Source organism: Opisthocomus hoazin, chromosome 1, assembly GCF_030867145.1.
Source record: "Opisthocomus hoazin isolate bOpiHoa1 chromosome 1, bOpiHoa1.hap1, whole genome shotgun sequence".
Taxonomy (NCBI): domain Eukaryota; kingdom Metazoa; phylum Chordata; class Aves; order Opisthocomiformes; family Opisthocomidae; genus Opisthocomus; species Opisthocomus hoazin.
The window spans coordinates 77,343,631-77,354,234 of NC_134414.1; the positions used below are offsets into that span (position 1 = coordinate 77,343,631).

The 10,604-nt window shown below is 46.0% G+C and overlaps 1 protein-coding gene and 1 long non-coding RNA gene across 2 annotated transcripts; one reads left to right on the forward strand and one right to left on the reverse strand.

Annotated features, from left to right (window-relative positions):
* Positions 1 to 3,936: 3,936 nt before the first annotated feature.
* LIPT1 (lipoyltransferase 1) lies at positions 3,937 to 5,839 on the reverse strand. The gene is given in 3 exon segments (XM_075438804.1): positions 3,937 to 5,162; positions 5,165 to 5,420; positions 5,528 to 5,839. Coding segments are annotated over 2 exon segments (1,230 nt in total). The 5' UTR covers positions 5,259 to 5,420; positions 5,528 to 5,839; the 3' UTR covers positions 3,937 to 4,026.
* A 187-nt stretch (positions 5,840 to 6,026) lies between these two features.
* LOC142362018 (uncharacterized) lies at positions 6,027 to 6,843 on the forward strand. Its single transcript, XR_012764594.1, has 2 exons — positions 6,027 to 6,211; positions 6,705 to 6,843. It is a non-coding gene; the product is annotated as an uncharacterized LOC142362018 (long non-coding RNA).
* Positions 6,844 to 10,604: the final 3,761 nt, after the last annotated feature.

Sequence of the window (10,604 nt, forward strand, 5' to 3'; positions counted from 1 at the left end):
GAACATATATATACATATATATATATATATATGAGTAGTATACTAGAACACAAACCAGCAACTCTTCCACTATTTTGGCTAATTTCTTCTATAACAGGTTACACTAGGAAATAATTGTGATTAAAGGAACAAGCTTGTGTGTCACGTGGATAAATTTTTAAATATAATAATTATAATATAATAATACAAAAATAATATATCAATATAATTATTACAATAATTTATAATTATTTTTTAATACTAAGCCTTTAGTGACATCCCAGTTGGCGCTGCACTGCAGTTTTTCCTGTAAGCCCCTTCTCTCTGAACAGTTCCTGTCACTGTCAGCAGGCACACCCTGTACGAAGAGGAATGGGCATCAATGAATGGGGAAAAAAAAATTACCCGAGAAGTAGTTCAAAAAAGTACAGTTCCACAATCATTTTACTGACTCCCGGCCACGTTCTTCTGTGCTGCCACTCACACTGACTCAGTCAGGTCACCACCTGGATTGTGCAGCCAGGACCATCCATCCTGGCATCGTGCATGGAGATGAGCTGAAGCCACCTTCCCCGCTGGAGCCTGCTGAGTGCCGTTGTGTCCCGCAGGGTGGCTGCCAGTCCTGGCCGAGGGCTGGGTTCAGCCCCGTTGATGGCTCTCCTTAGCTGAAGGCAGGTTGCTTCTGCCATGCCATTGCCCTCTGCTGAGTGCAGGTCACCCAGCCATCTTTTCAGGTGAATGTGTGGAAGTAAGGTAGTAACACCTCATGGGCCTTTCTTGGCAGGCCTCACTTGTTAAGAAATACTTGGAGCTACTGGTCTCGTCAGTGTGGTCTGATTAACCAGGGAGGGAAGTATTCATGCAAGCATATACTGCCTCGGGCTTTCTGATCTGTCTAGAGGTTCCTCATCTGAAGAATCTCCATTGCTGCTGTTACTTACCACCCCCTGCTTATCTGACGGTTTGGTGAAGACTGAGGAGCAGAGCATCAGCTCTGCCACTGCCGCACTCGGGCAGGGTCCCCATGGGCAGAGGCCATCTCTGCTGCTTGGTGTTCCCTCCTAGAGCAATGAACTGCTGCTGTCCTGACCTGATCAAAATGGCGTTCCAGTAACTCTGAGACACCATTTGGTGGCCTGACTTGGGTTCACACATCCTGCTTCACCTGTGAGGACCACAGGCTGCTCCCTGCCGAAACCTGCTTGGTGCCACTTAGAAAGGTAAGTGACCTTTTGAAATCCCTGCTGGAGCTTCAGCTGAAGGTTGTCTCTATGGACAAGTAGGACACTGAAAGTCAGCATGTCCTTACAGACCTAACTCTAAGGCTTCTAAAGTCCAGCAGGATTCAGCCACCCTAAAATTCCACCCAACTCTTCCTTCATGCAGCATTCTGAGAAATGTGATTAGGACAGCCCCAAGGACATAAACATCATTGCTCTTTTACTTGCTGTAGGCCACACTGGTCCTGATTTATCTTGCCCTCTGAACAGCAATACTGTTGTGGTGGTGCAGCTCTCCCTCACACCCGGCAATCCCAGAACCAGCCAACACTGTATTCTTGCTTGCACTGCAGGAACAGTTAGCTGCTGAGCAGAGAAGCAGGACGACTCAGCTCTCTCCTTGTCCTTGTCCAAGAGCAGTGAGCTGGGCTGATCAGGCACTCCCTGACCGCACTGGGAACTCCGATGCCTGGAGTCGCACCCGCCTGGTGAATGCCAGAACTGGACAGTCTGGGTAGTGCTGGAGTTGTGTAGCTGCTGTCTAAAAATCAGGATTGCGTCCTGTGGGTTGTGACCAGGATGGAAAATTACTGATGCCTAAAGTCCACCATCTTGAGAGGCTATGAACAGCGGTGCTGAGGAAGGCCCTTTGAGCTCTTCTGGTCTGCAGTGCGCTGCGCCCAATAACTGCCTCTGAGTAGGACACCTCCCAGAGTAACTCACCAACCCGGGCTGATCTCCCTGAGAGTCAACCTTCGCCCGTTGAGAAATTGTTTGCTTTGAAGTGAGCATTGCATTGAACTTGAGGGGAGATTTATGATTGCGTGCATGTGTGCAGGGGTGGCTCGATTAATAACATCCTGTTACTGTGATTGTAATAGTAAATTCTTTCTAATAGCTCTGTAAATGATAATTTAACCAGTGATTAGTAGCTACTGAATTCCCATGATCCCCTCTCTCTCTTTAAACTGTGAACTCACCATGAATTGCTACTAAACGTATCCCTTAGACATAAACCTTTGCTGTCTAAGGCCCGGTCTGGATCCAGCCGCACCCAGGTTCCTCTCTGAGCAGGAGTTTAGAAAGCAGGTGGGTCCTTTTCAAACCGGGTGACTCAACGGGAGGCTCTCCCTTACCCCATACACTTTTCTTTTACTTCCATATACATAATTTTCCACTCAAAACCTCCTCCAATTTTCTATTCCATTCATTTAATAAGTAACAGAGAGAACCTTGCCAACGAACTTTGTAAGAGCACATTTTCTAAATTTTCCATAAAATCTTTTCTTGCAAAACCTTTGAGTGATCATTTAAGTGACCAAACCACTCATTCACGACCATTGTTTCTTGCCTAATTGATGCTGGTGTTTCTCAGTCCACTTTCTGTGCTTCTGATTTTCCTGCAGTTCCCTTATCTTCAGAAGTAATAAACGCTGTTGGTATTTCAGGACAACCCATATGTCACCTGGTAACAAGCCCTTTGTCTGTAACTATCCGGCTCATTTCTGGATACTGTCGTTTCCTTTTAAGCCCTACCATCCCAGTTAACCTTCTGGGAAAACTCTTATCTAAATTGGGTTGTGCTATATATTGTGCCCTGGATGGAATTTACCTTGATGTTCTCACATGTCAACAGGGTGAACCTCCCACTTCAAATTAACTAACTCTGCGATTCAAGGGCACTTTGTTGAAGAAAGGGTTGTATAACAAAGGTCTATATACTCTTTAAGTGTTCTTTAACAGCTTCATTTGGGCAGAGTTCACATCAGCGGAGTCTGTCACTGCTGCGCTGGGTTCTTTCCTGCAGCTGTAGCAAAAAACTGGTTCTGTTCTGACCTGATCGAAATTGCATTTGGCATCAACAGCAAAATACATCTTTGAGCCTTTCTTTCATAACATTACTCTATGCTGAGCTATTATTTTTATTTAACATGAAAACTCTCGTTTTCAGTTCACTATTCCCTTTCAGTGGCAAATTTTCTCCTAGGTGGTAGCATAAGGAACCCGTTTCTCCTAGGTCTGTATCTGCAAGTGTATTTCCTAACGTAGAGGAAGTATTCTACTTTTAGTGTAGACATCAGTACCTCTGCCCGCAGTGACTCCTAGCTTTGTGCCAGGCAGTGCAGGTGCGAAGCAGGCACGTAACGGCCTCCATCCCAGTTAGCCTCTCCTCCCCTCACCACATAACCCCCCCCACGGAACTTCTGAATCCTTCCGGGCCTTTTGCTCATGTGTGGACAAACGCCCTAAACCAGGGCGGAAGCACTGGCTGATTCACGACACGGCGGCGAGTTTAGCTCACCGCCACACTTGTAGGGCGGGAGAGTCACCAGCACTCTGCAGGAAAGGACTCTGAACCAGAAACCAGGGGGACATCCCTCTCCACATAGCTCAGGGGCCGAGACACAGCCTTTGAGCTGCGATCTGCCAGGAGGGGGACGCAGGCTGGGGGTCCCACTGCAGCAGCACAGCGGCAGTTTTCCACCTCCCCCATCCCATCTGTGTCAGCCATTTGTACCTCCTCTGCCACAGGGCCGGTTTGGGATGCTTCCGCCACCTTCCTTGGTTTCAGCAGCGATGATGTCTGTCAGCACAGAGTGACACGGGGCTGCAGCCTACTGCAGCGGCTTGCACCCTTCGGTTTGGGAACCTCGGGTGCAGGCAGTGTGAAATCTAATTGCTAGTTGGTAATATGAAGCAAAAGCACAAGATCAAACAGTTTTAATGACTACTAAGAGAAAAATTCAGTTGTAGAAATTGATGTTTTGTTTTCAATAAATTAAATAAAAAAACAGAAGACGTTTAATTTACATTTTCAAAATGCAAGTCACATTAACATTACCATATTCTCACACAGCAGATTCCACCTGCTGTGCAAGTCATCGTCTTGTGGACACGCTCTTAGTAATGCTGTTGCTAGTGCAGTGGTTTCATTTGGGCAAAACTTACTGCCAGTAAGGCTCTTCACCAGTTCGCTGCACAGTGCTGGTGGCAGCCACCGCTCTGGCAGGTCAATGTTACAGGTTTCAATCCTTCCATGCTTTACATCCATATCTACTTTAACGTCAAGAACAGAATCCTTATAGACCATGTTAAAACAAGTGCTAACACTGAATTTCGGAGTCTTTCCATACAACCATTCCCAGGTTTGTAGTTCTTTAGTTTTACCAGTAATTCCAGGAAGCACAGTTTCATCAGCTGGATTTATTAAAGTGATACGATGATCTATCTGGTGTTGCGTAGCATATTCTTCAGCAATGGCATCCAGGAGCATCTCACAAGTTAAACCAGCATCCTCTTCAAAGAGATTTTTCACTGAGGCAGGCACACTAGGAGTGGCATTGCTTTTTAGCCCTTTATAAGGACTCTTTAGCACAGAAGATAAAACAAACTTATCTGCCTTACAGAGTAAGGTACAGTGGTGATAAGCAGCTGTCCTTCCCAGCTTTGCAGCAGTACCTGAGATTTTGTATTGCCTATCTAGCAGGATGTCGTATCTGTCAGTGACGTGCACATCTAACTGGGGGCGCAAGGCTTTCAGTGCCTTCACAACTAGTTTCAGGTTTTCCATTCGTTCGTATTTTTTTCTGGTTGTAAAGAAAGTCAAATTGATATTGCCTAAGTCATGGTAAACTGTCCCTCCTCCACTCCTTCTCCTGGCTAGTTTTATATTTTTTTGCCTCATTAGCCTGAGATTGCATTCCTGCCAGGGATTCTGATGTCTCCCTATTACCACAGCCGGGGAATTTCTCCAAAGGAAAAGGACCTGTTGGTTTTCTAAATTCATGTGGTCATGGATCCAATCTTCCACAGCCAGATTTTGGTAAACATCATTAGAAACAGACTGGAGAATAAGGCCTCCGCAGGCTGTGTTTCTGTAGCCAGCTTTTGGAGTCCTGAGGATGCAGGACAGCTGAAGGCAGTTCTTTAATGATGACTGGAGCACCATGTTTTTAGTAACGGGACAGCAGATGGAAGAAATGTTTGATCCGGAAAAGCTGAATGTGGCAAGCGCGCAGCCTGCTGTTGCGACAGAAACGAAGTGCTAGTGGCGGTCATGACGATGTCATGCTCTTCCCAACGCAGAACTGCTCCCCAGCTGACGTAAGGCACACGGGCACGTTTCTCCTCTTGAAGCGAGCGATGCCGTTCCAACCCCGACGTGCGCCTCACATCAAAGCCGGGGCTGTCAGAGTTGCTTTTCCTCGCAGTCCTTGGTGCCTACAAGAGCAAAGAAGAAATGGAATTAAACTGTGTGTTTTCCCCTCACTCCAACGCAGTCTCGATAATACTCGATAATACAACTTTACTTTGTGTACTTTGCTAACCTTAATCTTAGCAGCCGAGATTTATTAATTTTTTTTCACTGATCTGGTAAGAAAAACCAGGACCCACAGGCTCAGCAGCTCGCTGGGTCAGTGACGAGCCAGCCAGGCGCAGGGCCCGCTGCCGTCGGACCCAAAGGCGGGGCAGGCCCCGCGGAGCCACCGGAGCCGGGGGCCGTCCGCCGCCGTCCCGGGCGCCATTTCGCTCTCGGCGCGGGTCCCCTCGGCGGCCGCCCCTCGCCGCGCCGCAGCAGCCCCCGGCGCCGTCCCACTGCGGGGCTGCACCGAGGCGATCCACCCTTGCCCGCCATCTCCCGCTCGCAACCCCAGCCCCCCCCCGCAACGGCCGGCCCGGCGCGCGCAGGGCGCGGGTCGCTACTCACGGCGGGGAGGGGCGAGGCGGCGCCCGTGCGCGCGCAGGGCCGTTAGGGCCGCCGGCCGCCGCTGAGCGCGCTGGGGAGCGGCTTCCGGTTCCCGAGGTGAGAGCTGGGGGGGGGCGGGCAGGAGCCGTAGGGCGCCGTTGGTCTGCGCGGCCTCCCCCGGCGCGGTGGCTGCGGAGCGTCGGGCCGTGCCGGGAAGAGGCAGCTGCACGGCGGGACCCAGCTGTGCGGTTCTTGGCCGCAGGGTGGCGTCCGTGGGTTCCAAGGGAGACCGAACGAGTGAACACAATGCGCGGAGACTTGTCAGGTACGCGGAAGCGATCCACGGCATTCATGAAGACACGGAACCTACATGTTGGTGGCGTAATTCATTAACAACCTGGAAGCGGACAAAGACTAGATAATTAAAGATGTCTTGCATGCAGCAGGTTGTCTTCAGATCTGTAACGATTTAAGCCGTTCTGAAAGTCTGCCAGGCCTTAGCTGTAACTCCTCTTCAAGAGCTGTCGTCTGTATTTAAATTCACACTGTGGGCCAGCGCTCAGTACTGCTAGTTGAAGGTTTTATCCACAGTAGTATCTATATGGGCAGATACCTGCTATATACCTCCTGCTGGTCTGCATGTATTCATAAAGGATGAACAAAACATCGCATGCCTTCATTTCTCATTCCTCTTCAATACTGGAGTCCCAAGACATGAAGGAATTGTGGAGAAAAAGGGTGGGACCGAGATAACTCACACAGACTATTCCTCTGGAAGAGGAACGGTGACAGGTAATTTTTCTTCTTTCCACTTCTAGGAATAGGTGGCTTCGGAAGAAATGCCAAGTTGATAACTCGGGTGAAACTGAAATTATTTGAGGAAGCAATTTGGCTTTGGATATGGGGCATTCATGTGTTTGCTTTACCAATAAAGAAAACTTTATGATGGGCCCTGAATTGCATTTGCCTTCTGATTGAAGAAACAGTTCAAGAACAGCTTTGTTCCCTGAAAGGTGAGTAAGAATAGGAGGAGCATAAAGGGTGAAAGGCTTCAGAGATTAAAGCTGTGAGCATGGAGTTGTTCCCTCCTGAAGAACTGGATCTTTACAAGCATGACAGTTCCTTACCAAACTCTTAAGTGTATAGGTCCAGCATAGCAAGTAAAAAGCAACAACCCGTCACCAGATGTGTAAGTGGGAGAAACAGACTCTAACAGGAGCCTGACGTGATGTGTGCCACAGCACGTGTCACGTTGTGTTATCACATCAAAAAAACAAGAAGTTGGTAATTATTTTAAGCAGTTTGAAATGGGCATAATCTGTTGCTAAAGTAGACTGGTGATAACTGTTCACATGTGGAATTTGTCTGTAAAAGGTGTGTTGATGTAGTGTTCCAAATATTGGAAGATCAGCTTTTGAGGCAGTTGGCGGAATGCAGAAGTGAACCTGGGCACTGTAACACTGGTCAGAGGAATGAAATTCATCTTGTGGGACTTCTGATCTTAATAAAAACCAAACGATGCAGGACCATTTGTTTCTGTTCTGGCACTTAACTCTTGGAAATTTGTGTTGTGTCATTCCTTCATTTTTGCCACCGGGTGTCACTAAAAACATGCTGTGAGCTGTTACAGTCCGTGTTTTTCAAGGTGAATACTGTGGGCCTAACCGAGGCAACTCTCTATTCCTTTAGTGAGAACCAGAATTTGCTAAAAATGTAAAGTGTGCAGAATATGAGGTGGACAGGTAAAAATGCCGTGGGTCTGTTTCTGATGTGGTGAAGGATAAAATAGGCACACAGCAGTAAATACCGTTCCTGAAAAGTGGCTATTGTTGAAGCCAAACTCATCAAGATAATTAGAAATCTTCTGGCAATAAGCAAAACGTATGAATTTATGAACAGGATTATATTACATTATAAGCCAGCAGAAGATCCTGAGAGAGACACATAAAATCTCAGAATATAGAGGTATCCCGTGGCAGGATCCAGCAAACACCACCTTAGGGACACTTATTCCAGTATTTCTCTCAGGAATGCAACCCTGGGTTCAGTCTCTGCGTGTGGGAATCCCAAAGCCATCGGGCTGCTCTCCTGTGATGGAAGTCGAAGGCAAACGTCCGTCTGCACAGCCAATGTTAATTTTCACAGAGCCTCGGGCAGCAGCCTAAGGAGGATTTATTACTCTTCATTTTCTCTATCAAGAGCTGAACTATGCATGAAGGTGTGACTGGGGCAAGAGAGGGGAAGAAGGCTCATGTTAGCAGAAGACGTTGAAGAAAGTTGTAACAATGCCACCATCTTCTTCCCTGTAGACTAATATGCCTCTAATATACCAACTAATACACCTCTCCAGACCTGACTTTAAATGTCCAGTTTGCCAGCTGGACTGACAGTAAGAGGTATTTTGGTCACCTTAGCCCTGCCGTTCTCATCATAAATCGCAAACTTTTAGAAGCCTTCAGAAATACAGCATTCTCCCAACTCATTTTAGAGAGATTTTTCCCTGTTTTCTGTGAGTCCTTAGAACATTGTAACCATTGGAGGTCTTTGTTTTTCATGGGTCAGTAAATAAGCCAGACTTAGGCTGTTGCTGTGGTTTCAGGTCTTATGGACCAGCTACCCCAAAAGCAATTCTGCCCTCGTGTTCCACTGCATTCTCATCACTGTCCATGTAAACTGCTCGAACTTCTCATCAACCAGCTCAGTGACTAATAAAAAGGTTGAAATAAAAATATGGGCTTTTCTCCTCCACTGGAAACACAGGAAAGGGGCAAGTCTATCAATTCAGAATCAACAGAAAAAAACATCTCTGCCGTGTCCTGTTGGCTAACAGGACTGGTGTCCTTCTGACTCCTGAAACAGGCTGTGCATTCTGTTACAGAAACACATCCCTGGTGCCTGCCCCAAGCCCCAACCATCCATGTGATTTGGAACAAACTGTAATGTTTCCATATCTGGCCTCATTTGTCCCAAATTTCCAGGTGTGGTATCTGATACTTGCACAATGGATAAAGTGTACACACCATGATTCATTTGTCTCTTCAGTCAGTCTAGTGAGGACTGCATTAGGTAGGAAACCACGAGTTTTGGAGGGTGAGGTTAGTGCAAGAGAGGTAGTGCAAGACCGTACTAATGCCATCTTCTCTGTGGACCTAAATAATAACCTTTCTGGATTTGACTTTTAGAATTTTTACATCTCAACTACTACCATATAAATCATGTATCTGCAAAATACGGTGATGATTATTTTTGCTTTTGAAAACAATCCTGTGTATGAGTTTCATTATTCCTTTGATCAACAAAGCTTTGTTTGGTACACAAAAAGAAAAGCAACTGCTCTGCGTAACATTAACCAGCATTAACATACAAGAGAGAACTCACCGTACTTCACACAGACATACCAGAACAAAACCAATTAAAAATATACAATTTCACTCCTAAAATTATTTTTTCCATGAAGAATAATTTTGGTAAAGTTATGAAAACTTGACATGCTATCTTTTCACATCTCTTCTGAAGACAAACATGATATTGCAAAGGCTTCTCTGAAGATTTCCACCATACCAAAATCAAAGTAAGACTTATAAGAAATCCAGGATGAGGAAAGTAAAAGAAAAAGACTTGGTTTTTTTGCTCTTTTTCTGGAAGTTAAAATCATCTAATTTCTTCTCTGTCTTTGGATGAGGATCATATTTCAGAGTTATTACTCACTCCTAATCTCCAACAAGATGAGCTCTATCCATGAGTACTTAATAGTGGCAGCTTGCCAAAAAAACCTGTCATTCAGCCGGCACTGTCTCCAGAACATAAAATCTGTGTTCATGCCAAACAGGGAAGAGCGTACATTTTCTCCTGTTTCTCAGCTTGACTTTGAGACTACCTAAAGCAGCCTCTTTCACTGGCTGTTTATATCCATGCCAGACGTGAGCAGGCAGTAGGAATAACAGGATTCTCGTTCCTGTCTGTGCGATTCCAAGAAGAGATGTGCAGCTAGAGGTGCTGTAAATAAGAACTCCTATCTTGGGCTATAAGAAAACGTAAGGGGTCATTTCTTTCATATGATTTTGTTAGTGGAATAAAGAAAAGCATAGTTAGCCGTGTAATACCTTGACATTTTAACTTTACAATGTTTGTAAACCAGTTAATATGTTAGTCCTGGCGTTAAAAAACAGGAGCGAGTTCAGACGGGTTGATTATACGTGTGAAGCTAATGGTTGGCACTGTCAAGAAACAAGTGTAATGTTAAAGGTAATATTTATTCTGGACAATACAACTGGCACATATATCTTACGGATACATATGTAAATTAGATGGGTTTTTGGTAGAAGGTAAGGTTTAATTAGAGGAAGGCTATTTTCATAAGATGAAGTCTTTCTTATCTAACACTTGTTCTTGTCAAGCCAGAGGGATTGTATGGCAGTTGTTGGAGTTTTCATCTGTGAAAGTGTCTCCTTGGATATTAGTTTCTGAAAGAGATGAACCTAATTAGAGGTGTTCAGCTGAGCTCCCTAAGCTCGCTGTCTATCCTGGCTGATCAGCTGTGGCAGCTTTAGAATACCCGTCATCTCTCCTGGGACTGGACTGACAAGGCATGGCTGCTTGGCTTTGTCACTGAAATCTTTTGACCTGTAAGCATTGCTCGTGCTGCCTTTCCCTGACTTTCTCTGAGGCATTTGGATTAATCAGGGGAGAGGCTTATACTGCATGTGTGCTGATGGGCC